Source organism: Sphaerodactylus townsendi, linkage group LG02, assembly GCF_021028975.2.
Source record: "Sphaerodactylus townsendi isolate TG3544 linkage group LG02, MPM_Stown_v2.3, whole genome shotgun sequence".
Classification (NCBI taxonomy): domain Eukaryota; kingdom Metazoa; phylum Chordata; class Lepidosauria; order Squamata; family Sphaerodactylidae; genus Sphaerodactylus; species Sphaerodactylus townsendi.
In genome coordinates this window covers 143,967,806-143,985,818 of record NC_059426.1, presented here as the reverse complement: position 1 = coordinate 143,985,818, position 18,013 = coordinate 143,967,806, and the positions used below count along the sequence as shown (strand labels likewise).

The 18,013-nt window shown below is 44.7% G+C and overlaps 1 protein-coding gene across 1 annotated transcript in view; it reads left to right on the top strand.

Moving 5' to 3' along the window:
• The first annotated feature begins 219 nt into the window (after positions 1-219).
• The window catches only part of POMT2 (protein O-mannosyltransferase 2), a 37,335-nt gene continuing 19,541 nt past the window's right edge, over positions 220-18,013 (top strand). The window contains 10 exon segments of the mRNA XM_048485902.1: positions 220-451; positions 4,089-4,173; positions 4,633-4,768; positions 5,606-5,801; positions 7,299-7,458; positions 9,553-9,659; positions 11,200-11,282; positions 14,343-14,452; positions 15,530-15,596; positions 16,690-16,759. Coding sequence (XP_048341859.1) covers positions 255-451; positions 4,089-4,173; positions 4,633-4,768; positions 5,606-5,801; positions 7,299-7,458; positions 9,553-9,659; positions 11,200-11,282; positions 14,343-14,452; positions 15,530-15,596; positions 16,690-16,759 — 1,211 coding nt within the window. The 5' untranslated portion in view covers positions 220-254.

Genomic DNA, 18,013 nt, shown 5'->3' with positions numbered 1-18,013 from the left:
TCAGAGGAGGACACCTGCTTTCTTCTTTGGCGCTCTGAGATGTATTTGGGAGAGCCTTTCCTTTCTGGAGCCATGAAAACTACATTACCCGTCAAGCCATGAAAGCCCCTCAATTCGACCCCCAGGTCTGTCACGTGCTCCGAAAGGCCGAACTACTTTTCCCATCATGCCCCTTAACCAGGACTCTACCTCCCATAGTGCTTTGGGCACAGACTAAGGGGCGCCGGCAGGAGGCGCCGCCGGTCAGGGCGCGAATGCCGCTGGCGGCGAACAACACCTGCCCGGCCGTGCTGGGCCTGCGGCAACGAAGGACCCTCAAACTGGCGAGTCCGCCCGCGCCGGCTTCCTCGCCGCTCCGGAGTCCCGGCTGGTTCTGGACCCCACTGGGCCTCGTCACTTTGCTAAGTTTTGTTACCCGCTTCTACCGCCTGCAGGAGCCGCCGCACGTCTGGTGAGGGGCCACGGTGCCATGGCGACGGGGGCGGGGCTTGGTCGCTTTGGGCGGGGCTTGTGGGGAAGAAAGATGCACCTTGGAACCCGGTGAGGTTGTTCACAAGGCTGGGAGGGGACCTGTTGCCCAGCGTTGCGCCCGTGTCTGTCAGCAGCGTGCTCTTTTGCCTGCCCAGTTATGGCAGGGCTGCCCTACTTCAACTGGTTTCCCAAGCATTGCTGATGAGGAGAGGAAAAGGTGTTCCTTCCCTATTCTTTCATCCGGCTGAAAGAAAGGAGCTTCTTCGGATTTTCTTTACACTGGCTTTCTCAGCTGGTGGACACGTGTTGACTTGGCATGTGTAGAGTCCAGTTTTGAAGTGCTAAGTTGTGAGGTTCTGTGGGTAGATACGGGGATGAACAGTTGTATAGCTTTTGCTTGGTCTGGCAAAGAACAAACGGGCCTGGGTGGTGGTTTTACTCTGCCTTCAGCATGGCCAACTTTCCGTCATCTGGCTGCCTTGGCTGTCTGATTTGGAGTGCCTCATGCTGAGGAAACAGCGGGAAGGCAGATGGAAAAACCTTTTCCCCTCACTTCAAATAGGCAAGGGTTGGCCATGGTTCAACAGTTGTGGGTAAAAATTCTTATTTACTTACAAGATTTCTATCTGACCTTTCTGCCCTACATGGGCTGTCAAGGCAGGATGCGATTTAAAACACATGTTGAAGTACTTCTAAAACTGGCCATTGTGGGTTTTCCTAGGAGCAAAAACTAACAGGCCACAGGCACACAGCCCGGAAAACCTACAGCAACCAGCTGATTTCGGCCATGAAAGCCTTTGACAATAAGCTTTATAGAACCATCAATATAAATTCCTCTCCCAAATGTACCTCTTTTAAAAAAAAGACTTCCAAAAGAGTTAAAATGCATACAAAACATTGACTAGGAAGATGGGGTCACTGAAGGAATGGCAAATGAAACAAAAAGGGGCAGAAGAGGCAGACAAATCAGAACAGAAGGGGCAGACAAATCTCCCCCCGGTGAGAGTTCCCCAGATTTGGTGCCGTGACCAAGAAGGCAGTCTTCGAAGTCGCCATCTGCTTAATTTCAGAAGGTGTGGACACCTGAATCAGGGTCTCTGAAGACAGCCGTAACAATCAGGCTGGAACATAAGGGATTAGATGGTTCTACAGAGTGTTGGTTCCATACCAAATGGGACTCTGAAAGTCAAAACCAGCAACTTGAATTGTGCCTAAGAACAAATTGGAAGCCAGTGTGGGTAGGGTAAGACTGGAGTGTCACGGCTCCTGCGCCCCACTTCAGTCAACATTATGTCTGCAGCATTTTGTACCAGTTGAAGTTTCTGATCCCTTTTCAAGGGCAGACCCACATAAAGTGCATTGCAGTAATCTAATCAGAATGTCACCAGAACATGCACCGCAGTTCTTGGGTCTTTTCTGTCCAGGAAAGGCTGCAGCTGAATGACCAGTTGAAGCTGGTGAAAGGCACTCTTGGCCACAGTTGCCACTTCTTGCCTACAGTAGTCCTAGGTCCAGGAGCACTACAGATTGGTTCCTTATAATCACAAGGTCATCCAGAATGGAGAAAACCTTAAATCCAGGCTCAGAATTTCTGTTCACCTGTATCTCTTGCATCTTGTCAGGATTAATCTTCAGTTTATTAGCCTGCATCCCCTCCAAAACTGTGTTTGTTAATTTAAAAGGTTAATAGTATTTATTATATCATATAATATGGCACACAGGCCGTAGGGTGGTCACGTGGCTGATGGTAATTGTGAACGTGGTTCTCCATGAACCATGGAGTGAGTGTCACTGGCTAAGTGAAGGTGTTGAACAATTGATAGAAAGCATCTTTAGCAACAGTTCTAATCTGTGGTACAAGTGAGCAGTGGATCAAAGGTAAACTCATGTTTTGAATGAATGCTTAAGTTTTCAAAGTGCATCTTTACATTTATTAGCTTAACCAAGTTCCTCTTCCTACTACTAGTTGAACCAAGTCCCTCTTTCTGCTGAGAACCAGCGTGGTGTGGTGGTTAAGAGCAGGTGGATTCTAATCTGGAACCGGGTTTGATTCCCCACTCCTCCACTTGGGTGGCAGAGGCTTATCTGGTGAACCAGATGTGTTTCCACACTCCTGTATTCCTGCTGGGTGACCTTGGGCTAGTCACAGTTCTTTGGAAAGCTCTCAGCCCCACCTACCTCACAAGGTGTCTGTTGTGGGGAGAGGAGGGGAAAGGAGCTTGTAGGCCACCTTGAGTCTCCTTACAGAAGAGAAAGGTAGGGTATAAATCCAAACTACTCCTACATCTACTACTTTTTCTTTGATTGTTGCTACCTCAGCCCAGGTCACCCTTTTTCAGTAGGAGCGTTTTTTGGACAGTCATTTCTGAGAGACGAATCAGCCAGACATATGCAGATAGTGTGACTGACTCTACATGAAGCTGACTTGTTAGATTTGGGACTATGGATTTAGGATCTGTGCAAGGGTTTGGTTGCACTGACTAAATTCCTTGCACCAGGGTTCTGAAGGCTTCTGGCTGGATAGGTTTAAAGGAGAAACTGGGAAGCAATTCAGTGCTCCTCTGTTGCTGTTCTGTTCAGCTCTCGGGAGTGGATAGGGTTGAACAGCAAAAATCTTACCTCCAATCTCTGTCTACAGTTTCCACAGCATTTCCTGTGTGTCTGTACCCATGATTTATTGTAGTTATCCGGGACAAAAAAGAATGATGTATGACTTTTTATAGTACCAACAGATTGAGAAATGGATGACATATCAGCCACCTCTGAACATTTATTTTTCTTTCTTGTATAATATCATTAAACGTTAAGCACACCTATATTTGTCGCCCACTTGGCAGACGGGATGAGGCCTAGTTAATCACTTTTTAGTGTATTCAGAATTGGGGATTTTAGTGACTAACAACGCAACCAATGATGCCATTGCAGCACCACCATGCTGCCTCCAGAGGACTTTCTGGCAGTGCGGCAAGGGTGAAACGCACCCCCCCCCCAACCCTGTTGCCAGAAAGTCCTCCATGGGGCTTGTCCATGTCCCAGGCCACAGCATGAATGGCCACAAACCTGGAGAGGAAGCTGACCAATATCATCTCCACCCCCAGGAATGCCTCTGCCATGCCCCCGCCATGCTGATGAGGCTGGTGACATCGCCATATCTAGGCGTTCAGGAAGGCTGTTTCAGCTGCCTTCCAACATATTTGCCCCTCTGCCAGGGTAACTGTGCCAGGTGGGGCAAATCCTCCAGCCTAGGCCTGCACTAATTCCAGGAGTCACTTTGCCTTCCCAGATTGGGCTGTAACAGCTTGATCCAAAGACTGAAGTGACCGGGGACGGCTCCGCTGCTGTGCTGCCATCCCCAGAGGGTAGCACAGGGAGGCTGGAAAAACTTTTTTTAAAATTCCCTGCCGGAAAGCCCTCTATAAGGCTCTTAGCCCTAAACCCCAGGTAAAAAGCTGACTAACATTGGCTCCACCCCTGGGAATGCCCCCCTTCCATGCTGGCATCTGATAGTTATTATGCTGAGCCAAGTAGGGGTAGCAAAGTAGGGGTAGGGGTAGCAAAGATATAGGCAGCTAGTTATCCTTGTCACTAATAATAATGACTTTCCCCCCTTTTCACAGTTGGGATGAAACACACTTTGGAAAGATGGGAAGCTATTACATTAATCGAACCTTTTTCTTTGATGTCCATCCACCTCTGGGGAAGGTACGCAACTATCTTCAATTCTTTCATGTTTTGAAATCCAGTAAAGTGCCTTAGTTGTGGAGTGTCTTCATGCTGATATAATTTCATTTCCAGTAAACATTTTAACTGCACCCATGCTTGTTCTGGTGGTGGTTCTTCTGGGTGAAGTCAAGTGGATCACTTCAGACTGCCACTTGCTCCATGAACCTTTCTAATATTTTTGTCATGGTTGCCTGCAGGTAATTTTATATGAAAATACATGTGAAAAAAATAGATGTTTTGGTCCTAATTAAGTAAAGTGACAGTAAACGTTATAATAAATGAGTGGTTTTCATATATGCTGGGATGATTGTTGCATATGTATGGGACTGTTCAAACAGCAAACTAAAACTTCTGAATATCGGTAATATCTTTTGATATAACATTCTGCATCTACTGAGCTAGCTTGATGAGATTTTTTCCCCTTTTTTTCTTCCTTAGATGCTAATAGGACTGGCTGGCTACCTGAGTGGTTACAATGGGACATTTCCTTTCCAGAAGCCAGGAGACAAATATGAAGAACACAACTATATAGGAATGAGAGGGGTGAGATTGTTATCGGTCTTCTTAAGCAACTAGAGCAGGGGTCTGCAACCTGCGGCTCCCCAGATGTTCATGGACTACAAATCACATCAGCCCCTGCCAGCATGGCCAATTGGCCATGCTGGCAGGGGCTTCCCCCCCCCACCCCCCCCCCCCCCCCAACCCCCCCACCCCCCCCCCCCCCCCCACCCCCCCACCCCCCCCCCCCCCCCCCCCCACCCCCCCCCCCCCCCCCCCCCCCCACCCCCCAACCCCCCCCCACCCCCCCCCCCCCCCACCCCCCCCCCCCCCCCCCCCCCCCCCCCCCACCCCCCCCCCCCCTTCTCTCCCACCCCCCCCCCCCCCCCCCCCCCCCCCCCCCCACCCCCCCCCCCCCCCACCCCCCCCCCCCCCCACCCCCCCCCCCCCCCACCCCCCCCCCCCCCCACCCCCCCCCCCCCCCACCCCCCCCCCCCCCCACCCCCCCCCCCCCCCACCCCCCCCCCCCCCCACCCCCCCCCCCCCCCACCCCCCCCCCCCCCCACCCCCCCCCCCCCCCACCCCCAGCCATGGTGGCAGGGGCTGATGGGAATTGTAGTCCATAACATCTGGAGTGCCAAAGGTTCGCCACCACGGTTCTAGGAGCATTTGTCACTCTGCACATGTGAAATCTGAATGTGGCAGATCACATTGATGAACTGGTCTTTACCCACATTGTGTGAATCTGTCCGTTCACCTGCTTCTTCAGTGTTACAGTGAGCTTCCTGAAATCTGTTGGTGGCATTTCCCCCTCCTACAGTTTCAGAATTTTTAGCAATTAACCATCACAAAGAAGTACCTTCAAGTTTTCTGGTTCTGTAATTAATAGTTTTGATTTGCTGTTATTTCTAAAGTTCAATATGATATTGCTTGATGGAGCATTTAGAAATTGTGTAAACCATTTAGGAACAACAGCTTTATACTTCCTTCTCTTTTTCAGATACAGGGTGCATTACACTTTCACAGTACATTCTGCTTGATCCCATTCTGATGTTCTTTCTCATGGGAGCTGTATTCAGTATGGTCAAGTATAATTCCTGTGCAGCCAGGTAAGTTGATCAATGGTTGATTATTTCATTATTTAGACAAGAGAGCGGGAAGGGCTATGAAGTAGTATGATAGAGGAAGGATTCATCTCTCTCTACCTAACATACTTCTCAGTGATGTTGGAGAGACGAAAGGACGGAAGAAAGGAGTACTCCATTCTGAGCTCCTTGGAGGGAGGGATAGATCAAAATGTACTAAACAATAAAAGGAAGAAAAAAATTGTCTGGTTAAAGAGGCAAGCTGCATGGTGCAGCATCCTGTCGATCTTTTGTGTCTGTTAGGTTTTTGGGAAGAGGATGCCAGGATGCTTTGTGACATGTTGCTGTAAACTCAGTCGACCTGCAGTTCGATTGCTCTACTCTGGATTAATAAATTACTTCACTATTTAAAATATTCTAAATTATTATGTGTTTTAATTTCTTCTATGAAAAATGGCAGAAACCTTGTTTATTTTAATTGAACCATTTGTGTTATTGCTGTGGCATATTTGCTGATGCAGGAAAGCTTAGTTTGCCAGGCGGCTGGCTGACCATCCCTCCTCTGCGAGACACAGGTTTATGCAGAAGCGTGCTATGTTTCCTACTATTGCTGTCATTGCAAATTAACAAATTATCATAACTGGCACGAAAGGCTGCCATTTCAAGTGCATGCTGGATACAGGCCCAAGGCCAGAAGAGGCCAAAAGATACATTAGAGAGAGAGACTTCTAAGAACATAGGGTGAAAGTTTCCGTATAGGAAATTGTCATTAAAAATTTGAAATGAATCCCACAACCAAAATGGCCATGGATTTCCTTGACCGGACTTGTGCATTCTTACATATGAGGGAATGTACCCCCAGGCTGAACATAAGGGGAAAGAATGCGAGCATTTTGTACTTGGAAAGGTTTTCCTTCCTTATATATAAAAGAAAGTCTATTTCCTTGATAATCACTTCCCTGGTTACTTTTCTCCCCATTAATGAGATGGGGGTACATATATTATCTCCAAACTGGCTTGCTCCACAGGAGATTCTAGAGAGATTTTATCTTCCTTGATGAGGCATTATTTGTCTAATGCAGCCATCCTTCCTTTAGGGCAGCGGTTGTCAACCTGTGGGTCGCGACCCCTTTGGAGGTTGAGCAACCCTTTCACAGGAGTCGCCTAAGACTCTCTGCATCAGTGTTCTCCATCTGTAAAATGGATAAATGTTAGGGTTGGGGGTCACCACAACATGAGGAACTGTATTAAAGGGTTGCGGCATTAGGAAGGTTGACAACCACTGCTTTAGGGTGTTAAGATTTCTCTTCTCAACATTTCCTAGACTATTCCTGAATTTCCTGTTCTTAAATGCGTTATGTGGAAAGTGTGGCACATTGCCAAAGGCTTTTTGCCTTCTCTGTCAATGATCCTTTAGGTAGAAAGTATCTCTTGCTTTGAGGTGTAAGATTCTATGATTCAGAGAGCTGCTTCCAAAAGTTTGCTTTCAGCAAGAAGTTTTTAAAATCCTATGTCTTTCAGGCCTTTTTCTGCCCCCTGGTGGTTCTGGCTGTGTTTGACTGGAATAAACCTTGCGGGTGCAATGGGGGTGAAATTTGTCGGCCTTTTTGTGGTCCTCCTGGTCGGATTGAATACAATATATGACCTTTGGGGGCTGCTAGGAGACCTCAGTCTCTCGCTGGTAAGTGTTTGATGTTTGCTGTTTTGCACGATGGGCCAGTAGGGAGGAAGGTTGAGATAGTATTGCTGTTGCTGTAGCCAGTGGTTGCTATAATAGACCCTAGATAGTATGTTTGGTATATATCAGTCTTAATGTGAACATCACATTAATTTGAACGTCAGTTTTTGCAGAATGCCAGGCTTCTGTCTGGGCTGCATATTTAACAGGGCTGCGCAAATTATTTTAAATTTTTTATTTCTGCGGCTGTTTCTAGTGTTGCCGCTGATTAGCTTGAGTCTATGCTGTAGAGTTCTGCAGATAGTTTTCCTATAAGACAATGTTTGTTGGAGGCCTTTGATGGCGTGTCTAATTTGTTGTGATGGGGGAAGGTTGATGCTGTTTTGACCTTCAGTTTAGTGATGTGGTTCATAGACTTCAGATGGATTTTGGCACACAATGCATCATGGCCAGCTCCTGGCTTAGAGCTGTGCGTGATGGGTTTCTCAGCTTCTGCAGGCTGAGCTGCTTTTTTGAAGATAAAGAAAACTGCAGATCTATTCAGTTTTGCACTAAGAAGGATCCCCCCCCTCCCCCGGCCGAGGCTTCAAATAATTTGCCCAAGTACCAATTGCCTTTGGAGAAGGGGCTTAAATTATTCCAAGTCACTCTTTTGGGACACATCAAATATGACACATGCTGACCTAAGGGATACATGGTATTAAATCTGTACCCCATTAATAGCAAGGAAATGGGCTTTGTAGCCTGTCACAGTGCTGTTTGTTCAAGCTCATCATCACAGAGGTGTTATAAATTCTTCTGCAGTTGTCTTCTCAGACTGCTTTTGAAGTTTCAAAATCCAATTTATTTCACTTACCGTTTTTATATTTGGTAAGCGTGGTTTTCTTTTTTCTACACGGTTTGTTTTTTCCTGATTAAATTAAGTCAGTGTGCGCTACAAAGATACAGAGGTCCATCTTCTGAAAAGGGTTTTCTAATGTCAACTCAGTTAATTGCATTTGAAATGGGACAAATCCGTCATCCTTAAGCCTACTGCTTGCAGATGGTTGCAAAGTAATTTCAGTTCCGTTCGTGCAAGCAGAGCTCCACACGAAACAGAAGAGGAGCTGGTGAAATAATGTATTGATTACTAACCCTTCCTTGGTTGTAGTAAATAAGCACTAAAATTAGGAAAACATAAACCAGAAAATTAATGTTTTGCACATGTTTTTTCTATAAGAGATTCTTCATACTAGATTGTTGTTCAGTATACTTTAATGGCGTGCTGTGATCTTTTCTTTAATTTGCATGAGAACTACAGCAAAATGCTAACAATGCAATATTGCAGAATCAAAGGATGAGCAATGACTTCAGCAGACAATTGGGGACTGGGTAATCTTTGCACATTTGCTTTGGGAATAAGCCTTGCTGAACACAATTTGACTTGCTTCCAGATTAGACTACTGAAATATCCCCATGGTAGAGTAGGATTCAAACTTGGCCTCTTGGATCTAACTGCTAAATTAAACTGGCTCGAGACAAGGATAGGATTGGTTTGCGTATGTATTAATCTTGCCTGAACTGACTGATTGTGTGAGTTGGGTGAGGAAGGGAGCTGGCAGGTGGTAATCTTGTAGAATCTCTTTTTGTTGGAATTTTGCAGAAATACTGAGATCCACTCTTCCTGCTTAACTTACAGGCAAAAGCTTGAGCGGTGGTGGGATGGGACTATTTTAATTTTCCTCTGCAGATTGCCTTGCATCTCTACAGTTACTTTACAATGCAGCTATTTTGGACCAGTTGCTTCCAAGTAATGGGTTCTAAGCTTATAGAGTTAATTAGTTAAATACTCTGGCCCTACAATGTATGAAGTTCACGGAGTAAACTTTTGATTAAATACTGTGAAGCTGATTGTTTGGAAAGGCCTGGGCATTGCTTCTGACACCTTGAGAAAGGACAAGGTTGCTTTGATTTGTTCCTCTACTAATCTTGCATGAAGTATGTAAACATGTAGAGTTGTGCTGGGTTTTGTGTGCTTGGGTGATGTGTACAAGGACCTCAATGAGATGGGAGTCCTGCTTCAAAGTTCTTCCAACTGTTCTGAATTGTTTGCTGCAGGTCGTTCTGGCGAAGCACTTCCTGGCTCGTGTCCTCTGCCTCATTCTGCTGCCTCTTGCCCTCTACACAGCTCAGTTTGCCGTTCATTTTGCAGTGTTAAACAGAAGGTATTTCACCTTGCTTCTCTCCCAATCCAGAAAGAAAATTTGCCTTTGTTTGTTTGTTTTCTTCAATTGATTTATAAACCTCCCTCCCCTGAAGGGCTCCGGGTGGTGTACAACATAAAACTTTAAAACATTAAAATTATTTCAATTAAAAACCATGTAAAACACCAGTAATAAATTTTTAACGAAACTTTAACTATAAAACTGTAAATGATGGTGATAAAAGCTCCCCAACTCCACCCCCCACCCCAAGCCCACTGGAGGCCAGGATCGCATGGGGTCTCAATCAACCCGGCTGGCCAAATGCCTGGCGGAACAGGTCTGTTTTACAGGCCTTGCGAAAAGATTGTAAATCCCGCAGGGCCCTGGTCTACTTTGGGAGCCTGTTCCACCAGAGCCGGGCCAGGGCTGTAAAAGCCCTAGCCCTAGTAGAGACCAGCCAGATGTCTTTCGATATGTATAGCTTCGATATATATAGTTTCTTTACTTTTAATTGTATCGCATTGTCACAAATTAAAAAAAAACATTGTAATCTAGATTGTCACGAAGACGGCAACATTGACTCAAATCAGACATCACATTGACCCACCATGATTTGCATGCAACTGGCAATCCAAAACTGGTTGCTGTTTGTTGCAGTGACTGAATTGACCAACTGAAATTACAGCTGTTGAAGGCCACTGGGCATAGGGACTGGAGGAGCTTTGCAGGCAGACATGAAAGCAGGCAAGGAGACTTAAACTGTGACTTTTGTGTATATTTGGAGCTCAGATAATAATTTCGCATAATGACTGAAACAAGCCTTAGAGCCTGATCCAAAGGTGGGGGCCTAATCTGCTGGTGGGAGCGGCTGCGCTGGTGGATTTGCCCTCCCTGGGGCATTGGCCCCAGTGGAGAAGCTGATCTGTACATGTGCAGATACCGCAGCCCTCCCTGCGGTGGGACACAGCACAGGACGCTACACCAGCAAGCCTGTGCCTTTGCCACCCCTGCTGGTGTAGAGGGGGCAGTCTGGGGGTGTAACCAGGGGAGGAACTGACATTAATCTTTCTCCTGCCTATTCTCCCTGTTGTAATTATCAATAGTCATTGAATGTGGACTTTTACTATATATGCAATATTCATATTTGCTCCTCAAACCTGTAGACCATTAATGAAGGGATGTCACTCTTCTACAATAGTGTAGGAAGGTTCCCAACCTGTCAAAGTCACTGAGTCACAATCACAAGAGTAGAAAAATATCTCTGGGGAGACTCCACACCAAGGATTAGAATTAGTATTTCCCCTAGAGCTCTACTTGTTCTGTACTTTGAGCACAGTGTCCTGTTTAGTTCATGAACTCATCAAGTACTGGCCCTGAAGGTTGCTTGGTTATCTGTCAGCTGATGTAGATCTTCATATGCATTTAAGGAAATTGCGATCTTCCTTCCTGCGTGCTTTCTGATGGACCAGCACTGTTACATTTCCTTATTAAATTACATGCCAAAATTCTGCCCATTTGTCTCCATATAGATATGATTTGTGTATACTTTGTTCTTTCCCAGTGGGCCTGGTGATGGCTTTTTCAGCTCTGGATTTCAGTCCCGGCTGATTGGGAACAACCTTCATAATGTCTCTGTTCCGGAGTGTGAGTATCTAAATCTTGGAGGGAGCAAAGGCTCTGTCAACAGCTCTGTAAATGAATAAGACTCTACTGTATCTTTAAGAACTTCTGAGGCAAGGGGGAACCAAAACACTCAAAAGGTTTTGTCATTTGTGTTAGCGAGTAGACCCGTGGCACAGCGGTAGGCCTGTTACCGAGAGTAGGAGTAAACAGCTTTGGCACTCAGTTGCAACACCACGATAGCAAAACACCACAAGAAGTAGTTACTCTTCAGTTAAGTGCAGTTTATGTATAGTGCAGCTATATGCAAGTATTTACAGAAGCAAGGAACAAATGGACAGCATGCTACGCCAACATAGAATACCCTAACCCAGGGGTCCCCAAACTTTTGAAACAGGGGGCCAGTTCATTGTCCCCCAGACTGTTGGAGGGCCGGACTAAAAAAAACTATGAACAAATTCCTATGCACAGATGATTGTAAAATGTTTGATTTCACCTTTCAGCCTTTCTGTCATGGTCTATTTTTAGAACAGTGACCAAAGTATGTCAAGTACAGGGTGGGCTCCAAATATTGTTGGGGAGGCTGTGGAATACCTTCCCCTGTAAAAAAAAAAGCAGAACTTTCCCAATGAAGCATTCCATCTAACCCAGGATCAGGTATCTTCCTGGGTTCTTTCCTCCCTAGCAGCCAGCGAGTGATTCGCCAGCCTGGCTGATGCCAATGGGAGTGAGGCGGAACAGAAAGCCTGAGAGCAACACATGGAGTAGCCGAGAGGGAAGGGCGGAGCAGGCGTTGCCACATGTAAGGTTTCCAACTCTGGGTCCGAAAATCCATGGAAATTTGGGGATGCCATCATGTAACTGCAATCAACTGCAATCTTCAGAGCCCTACGGGGATGGGGCGGTATAATAAATCGAAAAAATAAATAAATAAATAAATAAACAACCGTTGGGGCCGGTTCCTCCTCTCCCTCAAGCCCCCACTGCATATGAATGGAGCCATCTCCGCCATGCCTGGTGGGCCGGATAAATGCCTTCAGGGGGCCACATTTGGCCCCCGGGCCGTAGTTTGGGGACCCCTGCCCTAACCAGTAGCACACAGTCACATCTATTCAGTATATATACAAGCATTGACCAATCAGTGTAAAGGTCACATAGTCCTGTAGAAACCGGTTTGATCTAGTTTGGTCCAGCTCACTGCCTCTTGCATCAGCCAGGTGAGCTGTCAGTTAGATCACACTGATCTGCTCCAGCACACAATATGCTCAGTGAGGTATTGCTATACTCTGACAATGTGCCTGTTGACCTTTCATTTTGATTGGATGTTAGTGAAGTTCAGAAATACAGGCAGGTATTTTTACCTTTCACTGCTTGTTTGAGAGCAGGGAATGCAGAAGGGAGCGCAATCACTGTTTTGTCACCACAATAATGGAGCTGTAGAAAACTTGCAAAATGTGCTGGAAGCAAAAAGTCAGTAGGTTCTAATTATATTATTATATAATGGGTTAAAGCTAGTTCCAGTGCTGGGTACTGTCACGTAACAGACCCCAGATTTCTGTACTAGTAGACAGGGTCCAAAGCTATGTGCTGTTCAGATGTGTGTGACCCAGATTCTGTAGCCACAAGCTGGAGGTACAAGTTGGGAGATTTTCAATTTGATTGGCAGAGCTTTGTTCACCTGGGCTCTCTCCCCTGTAAGCTGTTTCTTCCCTAGTGTTGAGTCAGCTTACCTGATCTGCTTTAGTACCTGAAGGTATCCATAGGGGTGTTTCATTACTTAACTGGCAGTGTTGCATGGGTCCTGGGGAAATGGAGGACACCACTGTTGTCCTCTGGCAGCTGGGATGAGCATACAAGGAGGGAGCTTTGGTTCAGAGTGCGCTGTCGTGACACTTCGTCTGCTGCAACCGGTGACCTGAAGTCATGTGGTTGATGTGTTCCTCCTGTGATTATTTGATTCTGTCACAGCAGGAAGGAAAAGCAAAACATCAAACAAGAATAGGCAACATGTGACTTGAAATCTGCAGCAGTCAACCTGAGTATTTAGGGGCTGGGGCTCCTTGTGTGTTTCTGATAGTTTCCCAGGAAAATAGCCTGGTCTCTTTAAAACGCATGCCTCTTTAAAGCAGATGTCTCTTGAAAGCTTATATCTAAAAAATCTGGTTGGTCTGTAAGGTGCTACTGGACTCAAATCTATCTACAGTTAATAAAGGGGAACATGTTTGTAAAATGCTGCCTGTGTAATTATATTTAATAAAGGGGGTATGTTTTTAAATTGCCAATAGAGTGGGCGTTTATGAAATAACCAAATGAATGATCACACAAATGAATGATCACACAAGATACTGTCTTATACTGATTCTGGCCTTTTGTCTATTAAGGTCAGTACAGTTTGCTCAGACTAGCAGCAGCTCTCCAGGGTCTCAGGCAGAGGTCTTTCTATGGGGTCTTTTTTCACTGGAGATGCCGGGGATTGAACCTGAGACCTTCTGCATGCCGAGCAGTTGATCCATATTCCCCTCCTCAGTCTATGCTGGATTCTTCACCCCTACTCTTTTTTTAGTCCTCACCTCACATTTCAAATTGAGACATTAATATGGCTTACTGGCCGCTGCTGGGAATTGATTTCCAAGTGGACTGCTCAAACCTTTTGTAGGTAGCTCTGTAGCTTGTTTTGTGCAATTTGGTTGTTTAATGCAAGCTAGGGAAGTTGGAAAGGTTAGAGCTGGCATGAAATAATCAATGCACTCAGGACATACCACGCTGCCAGTCACAAGATAGCACTTCTGCACAACTCGGTCACCATAACTGAACATCCCATGGCCTGGAGGCTGGTATTGTATGAGTGCCTTCAAAGTAGCACATGTTCAGGTAGCGCAGGGGTGTCCAATTCTGGTGCTTCAGATGTTCATGGGCTGTAGTTCCCATCAACCTGTGCTGTTGTGGCCGATTGGCAGTGGCTGTTGGGAATTGTAGTTCATGAACGTCTGAAGCGCCAGAGTTGGACACCTCTGAAGTAGTGGTATTGCAGAACTGTGACATGTTTTAAGTAAGCTGTCCCAAGCCTGTGTTCTCTTTTTTAAGACCTAGCATATGGCTCTGTGGTAACAATGAAGAACCTTCGAATGGCAGGTGGATACCTTCACTCACACTGGCACCTGTACCCCGAGGGAGTGGGAGCACGACAGCAGCAGGTCTGTGAAGTCTTGAAATAACCTATATTGCTGGTGTTTCTGCAAGTGACCCTTGAGACAGAAATATGGGAAGGGCTTATATATGCATCCAATTTGGAAACTGTCAAGTAAGCTCTTTCTGTTTTATGTTTTCAGACATAGGAGGTGGTTTGTGGAAGCACTCCTAGCATTTATAAATCATTCCACATGTCCTCTGATAAGGGCAGTCACTTTCTTGTGATGCTTCATTACTTTTTCACTGCTTGTAGATGTTAGAACTGTTTTACGGCCTTAGAACTGCAGTGTGTCAATATCATTCATTTGTTCAGCCCCCTGAACAAATTCAGCTCCCTAAACAGTTCAGCTACTCCAAGCTGATCCTGCTACTTTTCTATAATAATATAATTTTCCTTTTATGTGAAGCAGTTAAGGAAATGCATGTTGGTTTCATTAATTTATACCCTGCCTCTCTCCCCTGTGGGGACCTGAAGTGGCTTATGTGGTTCTCCTTCCCTCCATTTTATCTTTACAACCACCCTTTGATGTAGTTTAGGCTAAGACCATGTTGGGAGTCAAAGCAGGGGTATCCCCAATCCTATTCCAGCACTCAGACTACCACTATTAATGTTTGTGGTTCTGTAATTGTAACAGAAAAATGAAGACAATGGTGTGTTCATGTTTAAAGAGTAGCTGTAACCTTAAAGGAAGCGGGGATTATTTATATTGCATTCTGCTTCTTGATTTTGTAATGTTTATTGAATTGCTACAAGTATGGGTGAAATAACTTCCACAAGGTTAATGATACATCTCCGTTTGTGCCTATACTAGAAAATGAATTCATTCTATTACATTTGACTTTGGAAAACAGAAGGAAAAGAATTCTTGCTATGTATGAATAGCTATCACAGTAAATTATAAAAACTGCTTTTATGGAATTATTTTAATATTTTTGAAGGCATTTTTTGCAAAGCTTGTTCCGTCAGAAGTTGGCAGTGGTTTATGTATCAGCAGTGGATTTATAAAGTGTGGCTGATTGTTGATGACCGGACCTTGACATACTGGAAGAGATAAAATAAAATGACTTTTATATGTTTCTAGGTCACTGCATATTTACACAAAGACTTGAATAATTTATGGATTATAAAGAAATACAACTTGAACACAGGTAAACTGATGCCAGGCCAACTGGATTATTCCTTTGTTCTTAATTCTTCAAGAAAAAGGATGATGCCCAAAGGGCTTATTTTCCTATGATTTGTAAACTCAGCTTCTTAGTTTTTACTAAGTGTAATCCTTCAGTTGGAGTTAGTACCATACCTAGGCATGTTTATTCGTAGCGACACTTCTGCGTTGCTCATAAGGATTATGTCATCCACTTGGGTTTGATGATGGTAAAGTCCATACAGTTGATACCCTTCTCTATCCTTCCTGCAGTTTTAGTTTGGGAGTATGTCTTCCTCAGCAGAGGGAAGGGACTTCTGCAAACTGTGGCTTAGAAACTGCTGTGTAAGCATTTGAGGTGATGGTTTCGTAAATTTCAGGGCTGCCTTATCCCCCCCAAAATAAAAATTTCCATGTGATCCTACCTGATCCTATCTCTTGATACTTTTAGATTACTCTGGAAAATGTCCACTGTCAAAATTTATGAGTTGTCATATCAATGTCATGATTAATCTAAAGCTGTAATACAAAATTTCGACAATTAATTTAATAACATTTATCTATTTTATATAAAGATATAAACTGTAGAGGCACCAGTTTTCAATATGTAGCATTTAATTAGTCAGAGAGGAAGGTAGGATCAAAACAGTTGCAAAATAAAATCTGTCATTAATACTAGACACAACTCCACATTCATTCTGCTGGTGTATGGTATATAGATTCTTACATGTTTAATAGTTCCCAATTTCACTTCTTTTGTCTTTCAACTTTTAAAGCTAACATCAGTTTAGGGTTCCCCCAGTGCCCTAGTGTTATTTGCCTACTAGGTCTCAATACATCTGGTTGATATTAGTACCGTGTTCTCCGGTGGGTTATAATGTTTTGTCATAACGGCCACATTAGGAAGTAATCAGAATGATTTAATTGCTTTGCAATTGAACTAATTCATAGAAGATGGTTTAAGAAAATGTTTCCCTCGTTTGTTTATTAGCTACATTTTATTATTTTATTATTGTTTTTATTATTTTATTGTTTGTTTACATCTTCTCCATCTGTTTCAGTTCTCACGTTGTGACCATTTTTTTCTGTTTCTTCAGATCATTCAGACCCGTCTTTCCCTGTGGAGTTTGTGAAGCATGGAGATATCGTCCGTTTGGAGCACAAAGAGTAAGCAATTTAGGAAACCAGGAGGATGCTGAAGACTTTGAAAGGCTTGATTTTTAGCAGGCAGTTTCAGTTGTGAGTGAATGTAGTGGGCAGAGGCGTAGCAAGGGGCAAAAGCGCCCGGTGCACTGATGCGTCCTCAGCCCCCACCCCAGAACGCCCCCAACCCACCCTGGAATTCCCAGGAACGCACCTCGCCACACCCCCCACGGAATTCATGCCCAGTGCATCTCCCTGCCCTGTCCCCTTGGTGCTACGCCTCTGGTAGTGGGTCATTCTGATCCACCAACACCTTACCTTGGTCAGAGAAGGCCTTGATCTAGATACTGGAGACTGGTAATCCTTCTTTGTACTTTCCATGTGTACTTTTGAATGTTTCCTTTGAGTATATCCTCACGTTTTTGAACTTGAGCTTTTTCTTAGACTGTGTCTTTAAAACAGAGTCTTTAAGCCACACCATAGCAAAGCAACAGAATCTACCTGCATATACTTAGTTTCTGTTGTGTGCAGTTCTGTTTTGTTATTTTTTGCATTCCAGCGATGCCAAAAAAGTGACCCACAATTCCATGTTTATGAAATACAGGAGTGGTATAAACTCAGTATCATCTGGCTTATTTTATGCTTGATACCTGCCTCCAATCAGGGGCAAAAATTGTGCACATGAAAGTGGTTTTCACTCTTTTTCATGGGCCTTTTAGAAGATGCGGCAGAAAACAGTGACTAATCGTGCTTAATTTTACAGTGCATTACTCATTTGTTTGTTTTTTCCCCTGAGTTGCAAAAGCACCATCTTTCCTTGACATACATCAACCTGAATTAGCACCCCCATGTGTAGGTCAGCCACATAACTGTGACTGGGATAGAAAAGGCTCTAGAAAAGCTATATGGGGCACAAAAGAAGCATCAGGTGCCCTTGCTTCCCCTATAGAAATTCACATGGTCCATCAGAATGCTACAGACACATCCATGCAGAAATTAATTTTGATGTCATGTGTACTTATGTCATGCATGCCCCCATCGTCTTCACATGGTGCATCACCTTCAGCCCATACTGGTCACTTGTCTCATCTCTGTATTTAACTTTAAGCTGCTGGCTCCCAGCTGTCAAAATGAGGTATTCTTATTGAATGAGACTTCCTTGGGAAAATTTCCCATTCTCTAGTTGCATGCTACGATGAGAAGTGCAGGAAGGTGGTGAATGTGTATGCCACTGGATTTGAAATCTTGGCGAAGCATGTATGTCCTCCATAAGTTCTC